We start from the raw sequence: 22,098 nt of genomic DNA on the forward strand, positions 1-22,098 counted from the left end.
TGAAAAACTTGAAACCAATAACCCCAACACAATAAAAGAACTTTGCTTTATATTTTAAACTAATTATGTTTTATTTTGAATGTTTTGGAAATATATAATTTTAAACTAAAAACACTCACATTACAGTTATTGTAATTATACCTTTTATTTATTTGCAAGTTCATTGCTTAAATAAAATTTAAAGTAATTCGGTTTGTTCTTTTTTGTTTCCTTTCTTATAAATGTCTTTTTTCGTCTCAAAAATTTTGTCTAAATGGCTTGTCATCCAAAAATTTACTTTACTTAAGAATTTTCTCTTCGTTTACGCTTTAGTTTAGTTTTGTGTAATAAATTTACGTTTGTTTTTAGTTTACCACATTTAGCAAAAACACACATTTTACACTAAAATTGTTATACCTTTATTCATATATACCATATCTTCCCCCGACACTTTTCAGTCAAATATTTCTTGTTCAGTGTGGTAAAAAGTTGTATTCTATCCATGTTCTTTGAGTATTTTGTAAGTTGTTCTTGTGTTTCCTTCTTGTTCTTCTCGCCGACTTTCCATTATGATAAAATCATGAATACATCTACACGTACAGTAATATAGTTTTTGTTCATTTTGCTTTGTTAATATTTATAGACGTTTGTTTTTCCATATTTAAAACGTTTTGCGTGAGAATGGTTCTTGTTTTGTTTTTGTGGGCATTGTGGGCGTGACTGCTGCTCCGCGGAGTAACTAAATCAACTAAAACTAAATTTATATCCACGTTAAAGCTTAAATGATAAGTAAGGCAAAGGGTTCGATGAGGTTTGCGTTTGCAGTTCATAAATTAATCCATAAACTAAGGTAACTAGACGACTAAATGCTAGGTGTAAAAGATGGCAATCATTACTCGTAACGTAACTAAACTGAAGCTTTGTAAATGGCAAATTAAAGCTTTTACTTCACATTTCATTCAATCGAATACAAATACAATTGGAGGAAATCAGGGGCCGGGACACATTTGATAAATGCTCATTCCAGGTAATTACTAAATAGTTAAATATCCGTGTGTAAATGTTCATTGTGAGTAGTGTGTTTGGGGTGGTGTGTTTGTGAGATAGCTCAATTGTACAACTAAGATAATGAAATTCACTTGCAATCGGCTGCAAAAGCGCTTTCGAGACCGTTTGCATGAATTGTGTTTGTTATGTTTTTAAGTATTTTTGTTTGTTTAAGAGAAATCATATTTCAGGTACATCACAACTTAAAATTTAAAAAATTAAATGCAATTTTTTAAACGATTTTCAATGTCAAATGCCTAATGCATTCCATATATGGCAAGCAAACATTTTCTAATCTTAAGCGAATAAAATAAAACCGAAACTACACGGCCACTTCAGCATTTCTCCGCCTGTCCGCGGCGAATCCTCTTCTGCAGAGCTGCCTGCAGCTTAAGTTTTCCGTTTAGGGAGGCGGCTCCCTTCTGGCCATGTCGCCAGTACTTGTGGAGGGCCAGCGATCCCAGCGTGTGGTAGTTGAAGCTGATGGAGAGGTTCTTCCGCCCCTGGTTGCACTTGAGGCAGCCCAGGCGCTGCCGCACCATGCGATTGAGGTACTTGTCCCTTAGCAAGGTGACCACCGCCTCGGGCGTCAAGCGGATCTTCTTGGGCTGCGCCTGCTTCCGCGAGCTGGACTTCTTGCTGAAGTCCAGCGGAGCAGCCAGATACTCCTGCTGGCTGGCCGCGTCCGCCAGAAGAGGCAGCAGGGTGGCCAGCTGGTTGAGGGATTTGCGCGAGGCATTTGCTGCGCTGTTGCTGTGAGCCGGAGCCGCCTTTTTGGGACTCCGTCGCGGTACGCTGAGATCCAACTGGCGCTTCAGCAGCGATGTCGCCGGCGGCGGTTGCTGCACCTTGGGGGCAATGGTCAGAGTAATGTCCTCTTTGTTGCGCAGATACTCGATGTACTCCTCCGTTTCGCTGAGCAGACGACGCCGCTTGCTCGGCGACATGTTCTCAATGTCCAGTTCCGGATGCTGCTGCTGCTGCTGACCCGTGGTCGTGGCCGTTGGCAACGCTGCCGCAGCAGCGGCCAACATCAGAGGCGTCTCCGCCGCATAATACTTGTTGATGATGTCCTTGACGTAGTTCTGGAACTGGGTACCGATGCGGTTGAGATTCTGGTACTCCATTTGGGTGAGAAACGGTGTCTGGTTGCTGTTGCCGCTGCCACTGGGCGGAGATGTTGCTGCCGCAGCTGCAACACATGCTGCTGCTGCCGCTGCTGCTGCTGCTCCTGGCGACTTGATCTTGTTGTTCTCCTTGTCATCCTGGCGATGATGGTGAACGGCATTTCTGTGCGATGACTTGTCCTTGTAGTAGTTGTTGTTGTTGTTATTGCTGTTGCTATTGTTGTTATTGTTGTTGTTGTTGTTATTCAATTTGTACGCGGGAGACGATTTAATAAGCTGCAATCGCTGCTGTTGCTGCTGCTGCTGGCTGTGATGTTGCTGATGTGGCTGATGCTGCTGCTGCTGGTTCTCTTGGTCCTCGTCGTTGTCGTTGTCGTGCTCGACCTTGATCTTCCGCTTGCTGGCCAGCAGCTCGATGGCCGTCTGCTCGAAGCTGGCCGCCTCCAGAAATGCCGTTGCCATCATCGCCTTGGTGGGAACCAGGTCCTTGCCGTCCATCTCCATCTCCTCCATCTTCTCCAGCTTGACTGCGTGACGCGACAGCTTCAGCGGCGATGTGGCGCTCATGTTGAACTCATCGCCCGAGAAGCTCGACGAGGAGGCCGACGACGGGGTGTTCTCGTCGTCCTCGCCGGTGGAATGTTGTCGCGCCCGAATGCCGAACTTTTGGCGCTGGGAACCGGAAACGGAAGCGGAGCCGGCGGGTCCGCCACTCATGCTGCTTAGGCTGTACAGTAGTGCAGCAGCCTCTCGTGTCGTCCATTGCGAAGGCAGTTTATTGTTAAACAGGAGTTGATGATTGGCTGGTATTTTCAACTCGTGCACGCCTCCCGCCTTATGAAAATCCTGAGCGACCGAAGCGGTGTTGCGACTAATGGCGTCCATTTTCAGCAGACTGCAAGGATAAAGAGCGAGGAATTAGTTAAGTGTTTAGAGATATGACAACGGAAAAAAACAAAAGGCGAATAAACAGCAATTAATAGGGAAAATCAGGGGAACAACTGAATAAAACCAATAAAAACAACGGTGCAATCAACAAGTGCATATTCAGAAAACGCTTTAAGTTTTTCGAAGAATATGTACAAAAGGTTAACAGCAAAACGAAACATAATCCAAACATTAATCGAAACACTGATTAGAAAAAGGCAGGAACATAACACAACAATCAGTGCGACCTAGGGAATAATATTTCTCAAGAAGTGTATTAAGAGAATAATTTTGAAATTCACAGAACACATAACATAACATATTGAAACATAAAAGAGCAACAGAACAACTTATTTTTTAGCGATAGATAAGAACTGTTTTAGAAATATAAAACTTGTAAAAATCAATAATTTGTGTAAACACAGAACATTTGCAAGGGGAGATTAGCAAATGAAAATTTGTGAAAATAAATCAAGATAAGCCAACGCATAAACAGAATGCATCAACAAAAGTTAAGGAACTGAGTGAAAACCAACGAAAGCGCAATGGAACTGGGGTAAATCGGTTGTGCAAATACCGCGCATAGTCCTCCGGATCGCTGCCCTCGGCCTCGAGGTACTGGAACAGTCGCTCCGAGCCGCGCTTTTGCGTGGCTGCGTTGGGCAATCCGCCGGTGAGCAGATCGTGCGGCGGGATCAGCGATCCGTTGGCGCTCAGCCGCCAGCCGACCATCGACGAGGGGTTCACGATGATCTCCTGGAGCGGTCCGCCGCCGGAGATGTTGCCGCTCAGGCCGCCGCCGCCGCCGCCGCCACCACCGCCTCCGCCGCCGCCAGCACCGGCCACGCCCTCGTTGGTGGTGGTGGTGTAGATGGTCACGGCACCGCCGCCTCCGTTCGCATTCCCCACATTGCCACTGGACGAGCTAACCGGAAATGGTCATGGTGGTGAAGTGGTGAAGTCGTGGTCGATGGTGAGTGGTGGTCGATGGTGAAGTGGAGATGTGGTGATCATGGTTCGGGATGTCGTGGGAATCGAGAGTCGAGAGAACGAGAGAACGAGGGTAGTAACTAGAGTTAGGAACGTTGTGCGCGCTCGATTGGTTTTTTTTTTTTTTGTTTTGGTTTTTGGTTTTTGTTTTTTGTTTGGTTTGGGATGTTTGTGTTCTGTTTTCGGGAGGGGTTTTCATATTTTTGGATTTTCTTTTTGGTTTCATGGGGCAGGGCGGTCTGAGAATGTTACCCAAAAGCGTTGCCGGCATAGGTGTTCAGCTGGTTGTTGGCCACCAGGCTGTTGCCAATGGTTCGCAGCACATTGAGGTTCTGGCTGTGGCTGTGGCCCCCGGCATTGGCATTGGCGTTGGCGCTGCTGCCGCCATTGCCGCCGCTGCCGTTGCCGTTGCTGTTGCCGCTGCTGCTGCCGCCGCTCTGGTTGCCGTTGCCGCTGCGCGCCGGCCGGTTATCGTGCGGACTGATCAGATCGGGGTTTACATATATTGGTTAGACAAACAGAGAACGTCCGGGGGTTTTTGAGGGGGCAGCGAGAGAAGCGGGGCGAAAGAGAGTTCAAAAGCTGTTTAGAGTTTTTCGTAATTCCCAGGCCAAACGAGGGGGAGGTTCGATTCGGACATCCGAAGCGTTGGGTACCCTTGCAGAGGGATGTTTCCCATGGGAGATATATCATAAAACAACATTATTCAAAATCGCTGCTAGAAGGGGAAACCATTTTGCATTCAAAGTAATGGATTCATTCAGCGGTTTAAGCATCGTTTGATTAGAGTAAAGCAATAAGTTCGTAATAATTAACTTTATATATCATACAAAGCGGACAGTGAGTTAGTAGACGGTTGTAAGGACCTCCCAGCGAATCCCCTGCAAGGGTATAATAAGGGAACACTGCTATAACTACAAATACTTACTGCACATCGCTCATGTGAGCCTGGTACTCCTCCTGCGTGTCCGCCAGGTAGGAGCACTTGCTGCAGGCCCGCTTGTTGTGCACCTTGAGCACGTGCGTGGCCAGGCGCTCGGAGCGCGCCGCCTTGTAGTCGCAGAGCAGACAGACGAAGGGCTTTGTGTGCGTGTTGAGGTGCCGCTTGAGGCCCCACTTGTCCGCCCCGGACCACGGGCAGTAGCAGCAGGTGAAGCGCTTCTCGCGCTTCGGTTTCAGCAGGCCGGATCCGCTGCCGCCGTTGCCGTTGCCGGCGTGGCTGCCACTGCTGCCGGAACTGGAGCTGGCCACCGGCTGCTGCATCACGCCCACGTGCAGGGGCAGCACCACGCCGCCGCCGTCGTCGAGCTTCTCCTGCTTGAGCTGCGACAGCGGCATGTCCGTGGCCGAGGCCACCGCCTCGATGGTCTCCACGATGCTCATGCTGGTCGAGGTGGGATGTCGTTGGGCCTCCAGGAAGGCGTTGTCGATGTTCACGCCGGCCGAGTTGATGGTCACGTTGCCACGACCGCCCGAATGGTGGGAACCGCCGCCCGAGGAGCCGCTGCCCGAGGAGCCGCTGCCCGCCGAGACGTGTCGCCGGGTCTTGTTGATGTCGTACTGCAGCTCGCGGTGCATGCGCAGGAAGTGCTTCTTGACATGGTCGGCTCGGTTGAACTGCTTCAGGCAGGCGTAGCACTGGAAGGGCTTCTCGTCCTTGTGGATGTTCTCGTGCCGGGTGTACAGGTCCCTCCTGTCCGTGGAGTACGGACAGTGGGTGCAGGCGTACCGCTTCTGGATGTGCACTCCGTTCGCGGCGGCGGCGGCCGCTGCCGCTTGGGCGGCCTTCTTGCGACCGCCTCCTCCGCCGCCGGAGGAGCTCGTGCTGCCGCCACTGCTGTTGCTGGGCGCTGAGGTGGGTGTGGATTGGGCCAGGTTCTGGGCCGCGTTGGCCGAAGTGGAGGGGCTGGCGTAGATCAGCTCAGCCGCATGCTCCTGACGGTGTTTTCTGTGGGGAACAGAAGAGGTTGTAGAGTTAGTAACTACCATTCATATCTGATTATCATATTTTACACTTACTTGGACTTGGGTGTGCTCTGATGCGGCTGCTGTTGCTGCTGCTGCTGCTGGTTGACGTGAGCGTAGCTCTGGAGCTTTCCGCCCGAGGTCCACTGCACGAGCTGGGGCTCAGCGGCTGCGGCGGCCACCAGACCAGATCCGTCCTGCGCCCAGCGCTGCTGCTGCTCGCCGGCCTTCAGGAGACCCGCCTGGCCAGCAGCAAAGCCGTTCTGCATTAGGGCCGCCAGCCCGAAGGCCGTGCTCAGATGGTCCTCGGACTTGAAGCCACCGACGGCCGCCACACTGGGTGCCGGCACCACAGTCGCCCCACTGCTGGCCGTCACCACCACGGAGTTGCCCGACTCCGCCTGCTGCTGCTGTTGCTGCTGCTGCTGGATTACATTGGCCTGGGTGGTGGCCACGTTGTTGCCCGGGGCACCGCCTGCCGCACTGGACTCGTACTCAATGCTGGGCGCTGCCGAGCGATCGAGTTGTTGCTGCAGGAAAAAGGAGAGAAAAGTGTTTAATAATTTATCCACAAGTACTTCCAAATCGTATTTCTTTTCAGTTTTTTCATCATCTGATAATCATAATTCCTGTAATAGAATTTCACCTACCAGGTTCGTGAAGGAGCGCTGCTCGCCCTCGGGCACCGCTGTTGGCCCGCTGGTGGCCACCTGCGCCACCGGCGTGCCGAGCGTGTGCAAACCGTTTCCGGTCTCCTCGCCGTACAATTTGCGTGTGATTTCCTTGAACATATCTTCGTATGTCGCCTCCACATTGGAGGACTGTCCGCTCGCTGCTGGATGGCCGCCGTTCACTGGTATTAGTGTGGCCATTGCAGGTGCTTCACGTTGCCGTCGGCCTTGGCTAGCGGGCGGGCTGCTGCTGCTGCTGCGGCTGCGTTCAGGGGGCGGAGGCTGCTGCGCTTGCTGTTGCCTCCACGTCCACTCGCCGAGAACTGCAGAGAAACAGAGAGTCACGGAAATTCTTTACTACACTGGAAATATTTTCTAAATATTTGGTCTACTTTTTTACTGTATACACTATATTTGGCTAAGGCTACTATTTATTATCTTGAATAATAAAATTATTATTCTTACAAGTAAAAAAGACAAATTAGAACTTGTTTGAATAATTTTTTATATTAACTAATACAATTTTCATAAAATGTTTACACGCAAAAAGAAATGAAATCTGCGTGCAGCAAAAAGTTAGATTGCAACAGAGACTTATAACGCGAGGGGCTTTAATAAATCCGACTATCTTAGGCTCACATCCGGTACCAAAATACCCAGCTCCTCCCGCCAATGCCGACGTCACTTGTGGGAAACGACTGCTGACACATCCAACTCTGATTTGATGGGGCAACGGGGGGACGACGGCGACGGCAGCGACGGGCGGAGAGGGGTGGTACCGGACTGCCTTGGGGGCGCTTGCGTGGGGGGTTTTGCTTTTGGTTTCGGTTGCGCACTGGGCTTGAACTCGGGCTTGGGTTTCGATTTGACGTCGCCGCAGCATCGCTGAGTCAGCCAGACAGCGTTTCTGAGCGAGCGTTGTGTTTACGAATTTCCGATTTCTGGACCACCGATGTCGACTGGCAGGTCACAAAAGCACCGAAAGCGTTTTGGTTCAAGTAGAAGCCAGAACTAAAGAATTTGGGAATTCATTTTTGAAACTCAGTCAATCAAAAACGATTCAATTATGAAATCGGAACTTCATTATGCAATAACTGCTGACTTAGTAAATAAAACAATTGACACATTCGTCGCCTGACACAGTTGTTTAATGCACAAAAACACTCACACACCCGGCTCTTTTTTGGGGTCCCAGCTGCATATATTAATAAATTTACCACCTTGACGTGCCCAACTAACGAACTAACCCAAAACCCCATTGATCGTCTTCCACTCGACGGGTTTGTCATCATCATCACCTTCATTGCTAGCCCAGCATCATTTTCATAGAAAGACAAATTGCCAGCGATCGTGGCAATTTTTTGGCGGTGCTTTTGTTCTGCGGTGGGTGGGTGTGGGTTGTGTCCCTCCCTCTTTCTATACACTCAGAAAAAAATCTGATTCGTTCAAACTTAAACATCATGAACAAAATATGTTTATAATCTGATCGAATATAATCAATTTTAAGAAATGATCTTGAATTTTAGCGACAGAATCTATTCATTTAGTAAGAAATCAAAAACTTTAAAGGCATTTTTTTTTGTAATTATTTTCTTGGCCACATGTTGCTGCGCCCCGTTTCTGCGAAGAAACGTTTCTCTGACACTTTGTGGCGACAAAATCGTCTGTTTGGTTTGCTGCTGGGCCCTGGGCACGTTCTATGGCCCAGCGCCAACGGGTGCGCCCACCCACCCACACACCCACTGGTGGCCCCAACCCGAGTTGCCAAGCTACCCAGTCACAGCACCACCCACACATCCACGACCGTTCCCAGTCCCAGAGATCCGTTCCGATACGATCCGATAAAATCCGATCCGTAGCCTGTTTTTGTCCTCTCTTTTGAGTTCATATTTCGTATCTGAGTTTTGCATATTTGATTTTTATGCTTCGTGTGCTTTTTACAGTGGGGTGTTGCTGGCGTTTTCTGCCTCCATGGGGGCGTTTGTTGTTGTTCTTTTTGTTGTTGGCTTCGTTGTTTGCTTTACTTCGAGTGTTTTCGGGAGGTCTGGGGAGCCGAGTCTCTGGGGCTCGGGGATTAGGGGGAGTGGGGGCAGACTGCCCTGATCTGCTGGCTCGGCCTCACTCACTCGGTTCTCTGCGTGTGGTTTTTCAAGCCAAGGGCATGTCTTTGTTGTTGCCTTTGCATTTGTTGTTGCCGCTTGACTTTGGCCACGCTCTCAAGATCATGCCGCACCATAACCTCCATTTCGGATCTGGGGTTTAGAGAGGCAGGAAAGTGCAAGTGTTGGGTTTGGCCAACCAGTTTTCGTTTGCACAGCGAAGGATAATTTCTTTCGTTAGCTTAAGCCTCATTATATTTCTAAAAGTAAAGATATTGATACTGAGAGAGCAAACTAAAACACGCTTTCAACAATTTCTATAGTAGCTCCAAGGACTGTTTTCTTTAAACAACTAAAAAGAAAACTCTTGTTAAATTTTTACGAGGTGAAATGCAGTTAAAGGAAAATTATAGAAAGTCTAAGATCAAGTCGGTCCAGCTGTATGGTTATATTTCCCACCGCTCCCAAGATTTCTATTAATTTGCGTCGCCTCAGCGCCGCCCCCTGATAAGCGGCCGTTGAGGGGTCAACTGTTGTGGGCGAGACAAAACACTAAATAAAAAAAAAACCTAAAAGAAATACAACAAGCGGAAAAAGTGTCATGCGTTGCCAACAGCAAAAGCGCGCGTGTGGGTGCTGATGCCTCCCCCTTTTCTACATGTTGCTGCTGCTGCCCCACCGCCACTAGCAACAACAACATCCGCTTTGCTAATAACAGACGACAGCAAAAAAAACCAACAACGGGAGTGGGCTGAAAATGGGCGCAAGGCAGCAACAAAATCAATTTACAACAACAAAGGAGCAACAACAACAACAAAAGCCACACACACCACGCGCACATCAGAACAGCGATCAGTCGACGTCAAGTGGGGCAGCGCGGTCGACGCCAATTGTGTGGTGGGTGTGCAAACAGACGCCAACTTGGGGGAGTTTTGAGAGCGAGAAAGAGCGCAGAGCGGGAGAGAAACCGGTTGGGCAGCTGAAAAATGCCGGTTGGGGGAATTTTCGCAGTTTTGCCTCTCACGTAATAAGTGAGAGAGCGCTTGATCGTCGTCCCTCTCGCTCCACCGCCCCCTCTCTTACTTTTATCACTTGGCAGATGTCGCCTTTTTTGCAGATGCCGGGCAACTGTTAACGGTAAACGCATTATCTGCTCTCCCCCTTTTTTAGGCTGGTGGGGTCTCATTTTTGGGGATTTTTTGATATTTGAAATAATTAGCCTAGGCTAACCAAAAGTTGTTGCCCGTATTCGAGGGCGGTCATCAAAGTGCAAATTACAAAACACGCAGATATTTGCAGCTACAGTGGATATACAAAAAAAGACAGGGAAACATACATATATTCTTAAAATAATAAATGTTTAAAAGAACACTTTTATATGTTTTTTAGATTGTTAAAATTGAAAACTTAATTTTAATGTTTCTTTGAACTTAAACCTCAAACTATTTTTTTTTTTTGCATTCGAGGTGTTTTTTATAGAAGGCGGACTGTAGAGTTATACACACAGTTTTTAACACCCGTGGGTTGGGCCAAGCGATCTGGCAATCCGGCGACCTGGCAGCTCAGGGTGAGCCACAACATTTACTTGTTGTTGCGGTGAAAGGCCACAAGCGCGACCACAGAGGGGGGTGGGTTGGCCCGGTGGGAGGGGACGGCATGGGGGCGGAGTGCCAGCAGCAGCAACACCAAAAACAACAGCCGACGAAGCCACCAGCTAATGACATGTTAACGCTACAATCCCTCCATTCGACCACCCCCTTCCTCGTGAACACCCTTCCGTTACCCCCCTCGTTATCCAACAACTTAGCAAGCGACCAGCACGCAGTTATTAAAAAACGCTTTGGCTGATGACGCACAGTGGGACGGGTGGAGCTGCAAGAGGAAGATATTCGCATTCGAAGTGCAACAGTCAACAGTTGATTTCTTGGGACTGGAAATTTCCCATCTATTTTCATCACAAGAATAAGATCCTACGAACTGGGGCTTGCGAAAGAATTTATTTCCTAATATTCATTATTATTCTGCAAAATTTAAAGATCTGCTTAAAGGGAAACCCAACCACTGTGCCATTAGTATGTGGCGGCTACAACTAATCATCAGAGTGGGTGGGTGTCTAGCAACACGGCACCACCACCATCGATTCCAACTGACCGCAGCTGTCCCAATGATCCAACCGAATCCACCGACAACGAAATAAAATCGAAGATTTTATATGCGAGCCAAATTAACACCAAACAGCAAAAGCTAAAGCTACGGCGACTGCCAACGGTATTCTCACTGTGTTTTTTCCGCTTCCCTCGCCTTTTAACGCCCACAATCAAAAAAACGAAGTCGGCTGCGACGCAAGCGCAGCTGGGTGTTTATTGTTGGCTTGGGTTTACGGGGGGGTTACGGGCGCTGCGAGGGGTTCCAAGTGGGTGGGTGGGTCTCTGGGATGAGGCGAGGTGAGCTAAGCATGTGTGGGCCGAAGCTGTTGTCATCGATTGCATTCGTTGGCCAATTTGCTGCGTGGGTCACTGTTTCTTCTCCAAGATTTTTTTGTTTTTAAGGGGAGGATGAAGTTTAAAAAATAATTTTAAAGCAACTGCGGTACCCATTTCTAGTTGTTCAATTGTTTCTATTGACCACCAAAACCATGTAATCTTGAACTCATCTTACTTTCTAAAAAAAACTCATCGCTAATCACCATCGCTGATGATCTACCTCAGTAGAAATTATCATTATTTCAGGGGAACTTTTCCTGGAACTATTTTGAATTTACTTTGTTTTATCGACTATTATTATGGAACTTTTACAAGTCAATCAAAATTTGTTCAAATAAGCCCATATTGATGCGTATGCATTACCATAAAACAAAACAAAAATTCCCCTTCTAAAATTGTGTTCTTGAGCTCAGCCTACTACCCAATGAAATATATCATTGAACGCTTTCCCCTCGCAAATAGATTAGTAACTTGAGGGAGCACGTTTCCTCGACACTTCCTTTCCCATTCCCATTCCCATGGCGGCATATCCTTGGGTTAATGGGGCTACCGGCAAACAAAGGACAGCAGCTAAAGCGACATATATATGGGTGGCAGGTGGTACTTTTTGTGGCCACGATTCGACGGCAGCTGCTGTTTCTTCTTTTCTTTATTTTGTTTTTTTGGCGTCTTCTCTTTGAGCTTGTTTTTAGGTTTTTGAGGCGGATGACCAGCCACCAGCAGACAACAAAAGCAAATTGCTTTTGGCCCAAAGTCTTCGAAGCTGGTTTCGTTTGTTGCCTCACTCCAAAGTTTTTGGGTGGTTCATCTGATGGTGGTGGTGGGCGTTCGACGGAATGGACTTCAAGGGCAGGTCCAGAAACGAGTTGAGTCGACGACCATAGCTTTTGGCTATGATTGCCCGCCTTTGCCTTTTCCTCTTCTTTGCGGCGGCGGCAGCTGTTGGCAGGTGCGCGCCCTCATAAAATAGCCAGCAAAAAAAAGAAACATTCACATAAGATACAGAAATGCAGGCGCAGACGTTGCACATGTTCGTCTGTCCTTCGTCTTGAGGACCTGAGTCCTGAGTCCAGGCAGTGTCAGTTGCACCCTCCCCGGTCTGAGCTCTGAGCTCCGTTTCTGGTGAAATCTTTGCCGCATGCAACATGTGCTCGGTGTCCGATCATCCATGGGGTAGCAATTTGTGTTCCATGTTTTCCATTCCTCTTTAGGGGTGGATTTTCGTCCTTTTTTCAACTGCAATCCAGACCAGACCTGCAACCTGCTGCCGGGAGTAGAGATCACTTTTAGGGTTGCCCCGTTGGGCTGCAGGTTGCAGCTGCCACTTGCCAGTGGTTGGGGTGGTCGAGGGGATGGTTTCTTTGAGGGGTGGAGTGGGGTTTAAGTGCCGATCCTGTTGCTTTTGTTGCGGACCAACGGATGCGATCCCCGAAGAAAGGAGGAGGTTTTAGAATACATACATACGAGCGTGATAAATGGATTTGTATTCAGAATTCTTAAGGAGGTAATGCGTTTAGGTGTGACTTTCTAGTTGATGCAGCACATTTAATATCAGAGCAGTTATAGTTTTCATTGAGTAGGGTAGTAAAATCTTTAATTTAAAAAAATTTATAATTCTCCAAATACTGTATAATCCTATTCAGAGTTCCAGTTTCATTCATGACATACAATCTATCCCAGATTGAAGATCCCTATCTTTACATACTCCCTCCCCATTTTGCATTGGCGATCGGGTTGAAAGCTTTAGCTCGTCGTCAGCAAATGACTGCGCTTCCTTCGCCTCTCAGTCATTTGGGTTTCGTGTTTTACTCTTTGGGTTATCATATGAACAAATGGATTTCCGAGAAACCACCTACCTACACACGAGAAATGCCACAGCCCAAGCTGCCGCCACCATCATCATCCCATCCCAAACCGTACCATGCCATAACGTACCATCCCAATCCATGGGCCGGCCTATCCGTATATATGTATAATACATATAACCCAAGACACAACCCAACCCAAAACCGAAAACCCGCGCTGAAACGTTGACGCTGGACGCCTCTTAAAGGCAACAACAACTACGTAGCACACAGCAGCAGGCAATCAGAAATGTAGGAGGTGGAGGTGGGGGAGGAGTTCGAGTGCCGGGAGGATGAAGTGGGAGGTGGAGGTGAGGAGACAGAAGACCCAGACCCATAATGAAATTTCACAACAACCTTCAAGCAGACATCGTCGCCGTCTGTCGTGCTTCTTCCTCTTCGCCTCCATCGTTTTCTGTTTTCAGTTTTCTGTTTTTTTGGTTGCGTTGAATATTGAAAAACGGTCGAAACGGTTGGGGTTTTTTAGGCAAATTGTAGTAGGAGGAGTGGTTGGTTGGCTGGCTGCTCGGCTGGTTGGTGGTGGTGCCATAGAATGAGCCAGCGAAACGGAGATAATGATGATCGCCGGGCACAAAAGCAAAAACGAGACCAAACCAAAACCCAAGACGCCCAAAAGATTTTGGACCAACAAAAGAAACGAAGAAGATGTGAGTAAGTTGCCCCACCCCCTCCCGCTATTCCCCCCTCGACTACACCCCACCCACAAAAGCGAACAAAGAAGCGAGAGATAAACGTATAAGAAACGGAATGAGTCCTACGCAATGGGGTGGCTGCGCTGCGAAAGGGGACGAACTCTCCGATTCCGATGCCGCGTCCAAATCGAACTGACGCCAACAGGTAAAAAGTAGAAACCTTGAAAGCCGCAAAACAAACAGCTGCTTCAGAGCGGGAGAAAACAGGTAAGCGAGGACCGAGAGGGCAGGTAACTTTCGAGGCCTTTTGGCCAGGGGGCGGGTGTAACAGGAAATTCCTATGTGATTTTCGGTGAGATTGCTGCACACAAGCTGAACTCTTCTGCCAACTGGGGTCGTATCATCGCATCGAATGGGATATGGGATATGGAGGATCGGTATAGGGATTGGGCATCGGGATCGGTGCATAAGCAACCCTCTTTGCGACAGGGGCAGGTACCTCATAGCCGCCGCAACCCCTCTTTCTGCATGAAATTGCTCTACCACCGACGACACGGGAAGTGCGTAATTTATTTTGCCCTTTTTGGGGTCGCTTTTTTCCATGGGAATGTACGTTCAAGTTGAGCGGCGGGGGGAGGAAACCAAGCGTGGGTTGGGAGTAAAAATATAAGATGGCAAATGACTCAATACTCTTAAGTTCCAGTAAAGCAACCGTAATTGCTTTACCCCCACACTATCAACAAGTATTTATAACATTTCTTTGATTTTCCACTAAGTGGATCTTGCAAAAACTTTTTCCCAGAAGTGGAATAAGTTTCTCGAGATTAACAATCAGAATTAAGTTTATGGAAGAACATATCAAAGCCGTTTTAGTTGTTAATGTTTTTTAGAAACAATACATTAAAAGAAACCGGAGTTTTTTCTAGCTCCCCTAGCGGCTTTTTTCTCGCAACCCTTTTATTCATCTGATCGTTTCAATCATGGTATAATAAGTACAAGGTAGTCTCGTCGGCTTTTTTTTCCCCTATCGACACTACAATTAGAGCGAGAGAGAGAGTGTTTTCCTATGGGCTCGGGTCGATAGGGGAAAAAACCCGAACGATTTTGCAGCCGACGAGACTACCTTGTATAATTCTACCATGGTTTCAATGACAACTCCTTGGGAGCAGAGCCGAACCTCGAAGATGAGTTCATAATAAACAAGCAAATAATAGAGGGCGACTGTCAGTGGGGGCGGCTACTTTGAGAAGAGGGGGAGCAGCGAATAAGCAGGAAGAAAAGAAACAGGGGGCGGAGTAGGTTGAATGCAAAAGTCGCTATCGATGGGTGGGTGTAAAAATTCATCAGAATGCAGAGGAGAGTGTGGGAGAGGCAGACGAAGTGATAAAGCAGCGGGTGGGGGAGAAGGCGCAACGCCACGCCAAAATGAGAACCTACAAGAAATCAACATTTGAAACAGCGGGCGTCGCGACGGTCAGTCGCCTCCTTCCCCTCCCGCGCTATTTTCTTTTTTCTTCCTTCTGCGCAACAGGGTGAAAGGGAAAGGAAGAGGAACATGCGACAAAGCAGAACGAATAGGAGAGAGCATGTGTGAGTAGGCGGCTTTCAAGGCAGGCCAGATTTATCAGTGTGTGTGTGTGCGAAGATGATAAACAGCCGCAACGAAGAAAGTAGGATACTAAGGGAGGAGGCAAAGGAGGCGAAGGAGGGGGGAGGAGTAGGAGCAAGGATTGGTGGTGGGTTTTTCGATTTCTTTTTTTGAGCCCCTTGCGGCGTCGCATTTGGAATCAAATCTTCTGTCTCTTTTTTTAGGAAAGGGGTGCCCACCGCTTTTTCCCTCTTTTGTGGGGCGTTGGAGTGGCTCTGTTTTCGGTTTATAATTGGAAATTGGGTAACCGGTTCTGGGCCTAGCTACCTGTGGGTTGTTTGGGCTTGTCTCTGCACATGGCCTTCGAGGTGATTTCTCGATGGCTCGCAGATTGTGTGGGTTCGGTTTTGGGCTTAGCTTTTGGTTAATTAATGATATGCAACAAAGTTCCTGGTTAACAATCAATTCCTCTTATTTAAAAGTCACAAATACCTTTTTGCGGTTTTACAGTATTAGTTGATTCCAGAGGGCCCTCTGGCCATCGCCTTCCGATTTTTGCCTAGCAGCCGGCTTGTGTTTATTTGCTTCGATTTCAGTCACTTTTTTCACAAATTGTTCACTTCTGCTTAATTGCAGCTGATATGCATTTCGATGCAAGCACGCACAATCAGCGGGTATTTTCTTAATTTTTAATAAGAAGTTGTGCCAAAACTCGCAGAAAAACCACGCGTTGCAGTGTTTCAAATAAAATGACTCTCAGAGAAAAAGCAAAATCGAACCGCACACCACGAGAAATTTCAACCGACTGTCCGGGACAGCCCCAGCTCTGCTCGGCTTGGCCGGCATTGCCCATGGTAGAGTAATTACAAGGTAGTCTCATCGGCTGCCAGTTCGTTCGGATTCAGTCCGTTAGCTTATACTTATTCTACCATGCATGCTGCCATGTCCCCAGCTCTGCTTGGCTCGGCCGGCATGCCGACGCACAAAGCAGCGCACAGTGGGGCAAATGGACTCAGATTATGTGGGGCTAGCCTAATGGTTATAAAATTACTTGAATATATGACAATGTATCAATAAATTATTATTTGAATTGAAATTGTCAATTTCGTTATAGATTGCTCTACGCTTTATGATGATGCTTTTAAGCTTTAAAAAATATATTAGTCAATATATAGATTTAAGCCACTGTGCAAGCGGCCACCTTACAAACGAATGATCGCATAAAAGAGAAATTGCAACAAACAAGCAGCGCGTCAGCATCGGCAGAGCCCCCGTCAGAGAGGCAAGGCAAGCCACCCGCTCATTCATGCTTTTGTTGTTGTTTCTGTTCCCTCTCTTCCACTTTTAGTTGTTGTGTGTGTGGGCCGCCGGACTAGCGATGGACAGTAGGTGTCAACGCAATTTTTTTTTTAATCAAATTTATTTTTTAACATTGATCTTTAAAATCAAAAGCTATTGAGGCTTTTAGGGGAATAACTTTAAGAACTATCAGATCTTAAGTATATTACATTCTCAACCTTACTCTGTTCAGTTTATTATAAAATTAAAAAAAAGAAAGGAATAGCAGGAGTTTCTTTGAAATGTGAACATTCTAAAAAATGTTTCTCCCGAAGTCGCCCACTGTCCAACGCTGCCATAGCGGCAGAGAGCGAGAGTGGGAGTGGAAATGAAAATGAAGAGAGGGAAGGGGGAGTGTGGATCGCAGCGTAGGGTGGTTCGGAGTAGAATTTTCGGACCAGGTCAGTTTGCGACGGCGCAACTTGATTTTGTTGTTTTTGTTGTTCGCTTACTTTTTTTATGCCCCGCTCGGGTTGGTAATGATCTTCGTGCATGTGGGTTGCTATCGTTGTTGTTTTTATTAATGTTGTTGTTTTTGTTGTTGCTGTGGTGGAGGAGGCGACTGCGACTGTTGCGTTCATTAGCGGGGCTGAGGCTTTTTTTGGGTTTGGTATATGGTATATGGCCAGAAGCAGGGCGTGCGATACATGGCCCAGGTAAACACATAAAGAAGCCACAGTCAAAACCCCGTAACCTGAATTGTTATTAAAAGAAAATCTTTCAATTAACTAATGTTCTGTTTTTTGCAAAGTACAAGTTACACCGCTACCACCTTTAGAAGGCTGACTGTTTTCATACATTCACCTATGTACATACATCAGTGAATCAATTCGGGCATAAGCCGCCGATATTCGGCGTGGGCTGAATTTAGGAGCATTTCATTTTGAGTTCAATATTGGCATTCAACCTTTGACTGGTTGCCCCATAAATTTGTACTATCTCCGGTAAAATTGCTATGCAAATATGCATGACTCATAAATGGGAAATCCCGGTGCAACAACAACTACATATATGTATGAAGTCAATGAAATTAAAAGTTAAAGCCAATCAATGGACTCTAGTGCATCTTCGTCGCCAGGTTCTTTTTTTTTGTACAAGCTGCGATGACGCTGATTTTGATCGAAAACGCTCGTATATCCCCGCGAAAGGAAGACAACGCCAACGATCTGTGGTTGCAAAAATGCATATAGTGCCATAAGGTGGAGAGGATACGCAACACATGTTCGGCTAGATGGGCTTGGCAATGCTCTCCCATAAGGAAATGCATGGAAACTGTTATTTAAAAAGTTTCTGTACTAGCTAGATGTAGAGGATAAGTTGGAGATTTTATTGGGCGAGCAAGTGAAAATGCGTAAAAAATCAAGATCATATAAATCACTTAACAATCTCTTCCTGGGCAACCCTCATGCCTCATTTGTAGGGCAACTCCAAACAGGTTAACCCTCGAAATGGAGCAGCCAGAGCACCCTACTTTGCCTTCATTGCCACTCAAGTGGAAGTGGCTGGCCATTGCGACGGTGATGATGATGATGATGACGACGGTGATGATGATGATCTCGGATAAAGGAGCTCAACAGGCAGCTCGAACCGGTTCGCGAGCAGCCGTCACCGGCCAACATGTGGGCCACCTCGGATCCCCCTGAGAGGTTCTTTCGGAGGCAGCGATCGCTGGGCTGGGTGGACCCGTTAGTCCATCCTTGGACCGGTGCAAGCTGTGATATAACCAACGATCCCCGTAATGAGCCAGGCCAATTACAGCAGCACATGCACATGGCTTCCTACGGCCAGCGAAACCTGTTGCCCCTGAAGCCGAAGCCCTTCTTCGCTTTGGGAGAAAGTCTCCTCGCTGGAATAGGGCTTCCCATTGGGGCGCCACTTGTGAAGAGGAAATCGGCCTGCCCATCTGAAAGGGGTCGAAATTCTTGCACTCTGTCACGTCTCATTTAACATAGGAACCCCGGGGTGGTTGTGCGATCGCTGGTTCCCACTACAGGGCTATGTATCTCCCACCCTCAACAAACGCACACTACCAACTACTCCAATATGCACAGAGAGAAATGTACTGGTATGTTTAGTGTATATGGGAAGGGATTTTTATAATATTTGGTTTAAAAAAATCGGATAGTGGGATTTACTGGCACGATATTTTATTGCTCTACTTCTACGAATTATAAAGTATCCCAATGGAACTAACCGATCTATAGATCGATTATGTATTTTCTCTGTGTAGAGTCACCCCTTGGAGAGTGGGCGTGGGAGACGGCCACGCATGCGCAACTCCCTCCGAACTCCCGACTCCAATCCGCTCTGTCTGAGTGGGTGGGTAGTGTAAATGTGTGTGTTCCCGAGTCTGGGTTCGTTTTTGTACTGGGTTGGGTACAGTCTCCGCTTGGCTTGCCTTGCGGTCGGGTGAGTCACTGGGTCTTGGCCCCTGGGTGATTTTTTCATCATCATCGGCGTGGGGAGTGTGAATGAAATGAAGTCAACAGGAAATAGTCAGTATGTGGCTAAGAATAAAATCAAATGAACGCTACGCTGAGTTGACGTTACGTTAGTCTGGACTGCTGTTTAATAACAAATTCGAAGAACTTTTAAAATCGATTATAATTCAAGCGTTAAAGACGATAGATCGTTGAAGAGTTTCTTAGTGTAAGGTTGTGTTTAGTAAAGGTATTTTCCGGTAATAATGTTTAAAGAGACATCCTTTTTTGTTTGGCTCATAGGGTTACTCCTGTCTGAGTACCTTTTACCTGAAATTAATTTCTTCTAGGAAGAAAGCTTGCTTCCACTTTCCAAATCGAAGCAATGTGTATTGCATTTCTTGGCGCTTCCAGTGGCTTTCCTTCGTTAAACTCTGGCTTTAAATCAATTTTTGTCGTCAAGTAAAAAGCAATTAAGCTGTCAGTCTATGTAAGCTGGTTCAAACACACAACTAATTTCTCTATATATAATCCATGGAGACGCCATTAAACAAAATTCCGTTGCCGGCATTGCCCCCAACTCCGACTATAGAATTTATTTATATAGGCATAATCCCGGGCAAATGCAATTCGAGTGCATACAAATTGCATTTTCCATATATTATATAAACGTATAAAATATGTGCGTGTGAATATATATTCTTTTATATGTGTATATATAACAGTCAAATGCAGTTATTTGCATTCAGCAGACTTTGCCACCCACAAATTTTCACCATATTGCCCCTGGCAACAAAAAACCACACATTTTTAGTTTCCATTTGAAGCACCACTCCACGAACGGAATTCGTCAAAGGCAAAATAATCAAATACAAATTATATAATGCACATACCTATATGTGTAGTCGCATATGTTGCATAAAAACCGAAACCCCAAAAAACCATATGCAAAAAGCCCCCGCAAAATCGAAACGAAAATGCAGCTCGCTCTTTCCGGAGAGAGCGCAAGCCTGTGCCGTTATTTTCCCAGAGAGGCTAGAGCGCAAAAGAGAGTGAACGAACGGAAGTTGAACTCTCGAAAGTGCAACACAATTCCAATTCCTTTGCACTTTTTTGATGCGGGGTGTGGGTCGTTTTTTGGGGTGGTGGGCCAGTTGGGGGTTGGGTGAACATAACAAAAATTGTTATAGACACAAAATTTATGATGTGCTCCGGCTGTGAAAAACAACCACCCACCCAGAAACGAGAAAACCAAAAAGGGGGAGGCGGGCGGCAGTTAGTTTTCAAATGCCAAAACAGTTGAGCTATTGTCGTGAGAGCGGGATAGTAATACCCTTCAAAAAGCAAGAGCAAAAGGGAGAGAGCGAGCGTAAGAGAGGGTGGGTTGTGCATTGTTTTGGGGGTTGCTATACCGTTGCATAGAGCGCCTGCTCCACACACCAATACCATTTGTTTTTATTCCTCAGTGTGCGTGTGTTTGTGAGAAGTATTGATGATGGAAAAATAGAAGTTGGCGCTTTTTAGTTGGGGGTTGCTGCCCCCAGTGGGGTGTTTCTCTGGAAAAAGTGCATACCGAAAAAGATACGCACACACACACACACGCAACGCATTGCGGAAAAATCAATAAATCACTCGGTTGGGAAAATGTTGCAAAGCCCTCTTATGGAAAATCAATTTACCGATTTACCGATAGTTTTCTCTGACTAAGTATTATAATTGAATCCGCAACTTACCAACATGTTAGCGGAGATTTTTGCAGCCAGCCCCGAAGTTTTCAACACTTTCTGCCTCTTTTCACGGGGCACACTTTTAGATATATTTGTTTTTCTTGAAGCAGGAAACTAAGTAGATTCACTGGTTTCCCCAATTTAACTGCCCGATGCACTTTTCAGGTTTTAGATTTATCCAGGACGAGCCGCGTTTCACAACTAACTTCATCAACACTCACACACCGAATGAGATTTCGTGACTGAATGAATGGCCGCGGAGGAGCGGATCCTACGACGATTTTTCCGCCACCCACTTTTGGGGGTGGCTGGCGGGCTGGGCGGAAAATATCCTGCCCCTCCCCCTTCGTTCGCCGAGTAAATATGTTGTAATATGTAGTTTGTTGTTGCGCCTGCGATGCGATGCGTTGCTTAGTTTGCTGTTGTTGTCGCACCGATTGCCTGTCGCGTAATAATAATACCGCTCCGACGTTGTGCAATTGTGGGAAAAGCTTCCTGTCTGCGTCGTCTCTTCCTCTTCTCCGCTTTTCCGCTTTCCACAATCACAAAAAGCGCGCGCATTCCGCAACGCTCCCACGCATAACAAGTGAGTGCTCTCTCCGGCCTTCTCTCTTCCGGATTTCAGGCTCTCCGGCGATTGACTCATCCCCTGGCGGCCATGTTTATTTACAAAAAGTTTAACGGTATTCTTGCGCTACTTTTGAGGTCCTTGCGGTTTTAAAAAGGTTTTCAAATTGTTTGAAATTATGTGTATACAAAATTTCCAGTTTTTCTTGTACAGAAATGAAATGCTAATAATTAAAGATATTTTCAAATATCATATAAAACATGTTCTGGTTTTTAGTGGATGAAATAAAAAACGATCTGCACGTTAACTGTGAATGAAATAACTGAAATATTCTCGACTTGTTTAAAGGACATCCGGTCTGATCGACACTTTTTTGACAGCCATTTGGTATGAATTTTACATTTTACATTTGGCGCCATCTTTCGCTGCAGAGTGCTTACCTAAGTCAGCAACCGCTTAGGCTCTGACAAAAGCTCAGTGCTCTAAAAATCTTACCCGTTAATTTAAAAGTGAAAATTAACCTTCTAGTCAGTATTGATGTTTTTAAAGATTTTTTTATTTCTTTTCTGTCTTTAATATTTGGCTCTACCAATGTTTATTAAAATTATTATTCTAGTGTAGAAGTGACCTACATGACTTTTTCAAATGAGCGGTCCTTTATACAGTAATAGA

The 22,098-nt window shown here is 46.6% G+C and overlaps 1 protein-coding gene across 7 annotated transcripts; it reads right to left on the reverse strand.

Annotated features, from left to right (window-relative positions):
* Nucleotides 1–46: 46 nt before the first annotated feature.
* LOC108101830 (protein charlatan) lies at nucleotides 47–21,328 on the reverse strand. Of its 7 annotated transcripts, none has more exons than XM_017206339.2 (7): nucleotides 20,865–21,323; nucleotides 6,686–7,029; nucleotides 6,090–6,565; nucleotides 4,999–6,018; nucleotides 4,323–4,550; nucleotides 3,658–3,996; nucleotides 47–3,048 (listed from the first exon to the last, which is right to left on the reverse strand). In XM_017206339.2, exons 2-7 carry the CDS (start codon nucleotides 6,905–6,907, stop codon nucleotides 1,362–1,364), a joined length of 3,972 nt encoding a protein of 1,323 aa, XP_017061828.1. In that variant the 5' UTR covers nucleotides 6,908–7,029; nucleotides 20,865–21,323; the 3' UTR covers nucleotides 47–1,361. The 7 variants fall into 7 exon arrangements, with proteins under 7 accessions (XP_017061828.1, XP_017061826.1, XP_017061827.1 ...); XM_017206337.2 differs by having other exon boundaries at nucleotides 3,658–4,005; XM_017206338.2 differs by lacking the exon at nucleotides 20,865–21,323 and adding an exon at nucleotides 15,866–16,191 and having other exon boundaries at nucleotides 3,658–4,005.
* Nucleotides 21,329–22,098: the final 770 nt, after the last annotated feature.

Source organism: Drosophila ficusphila, unplaced genomic scaffold (assembly GCF_018152265.1).
Source record: "Drosophila ficusphila isolate 14025-0441.05 unplaced genomic scaffold, ASM1815226v1 contig_414, whole genome shotgun sequence".
NCBI lineage: Eukaryota > Metazoa > Arthropoda > Insecta > Diptera > Drosophilidae > Drosophila > Drosophila ficusphila.

Coding starts and splice junctions, on each gene's coding strand:
- LOC108101830 (XM_017206337.2), bottom strand. CDS start 6,907: ATGGCCACACTAATACCAGTGAACGGCGGCCATCCAGCAGCGAGCGGA. Junction 4,551..4,998: donor GCTCACATGAGCGATGTGCA/GTAAGTATTTGT, acceptor CGATCTGATCAG/TCCGCACGATAACCGGCCGG. Junction 3,049..3,657: donor GATCCGGAGGACTATGCGCG/GTATTTGCACAA, acceptor TTATCCTTGCAG/TCTGCTGAAAATGGACGCCA.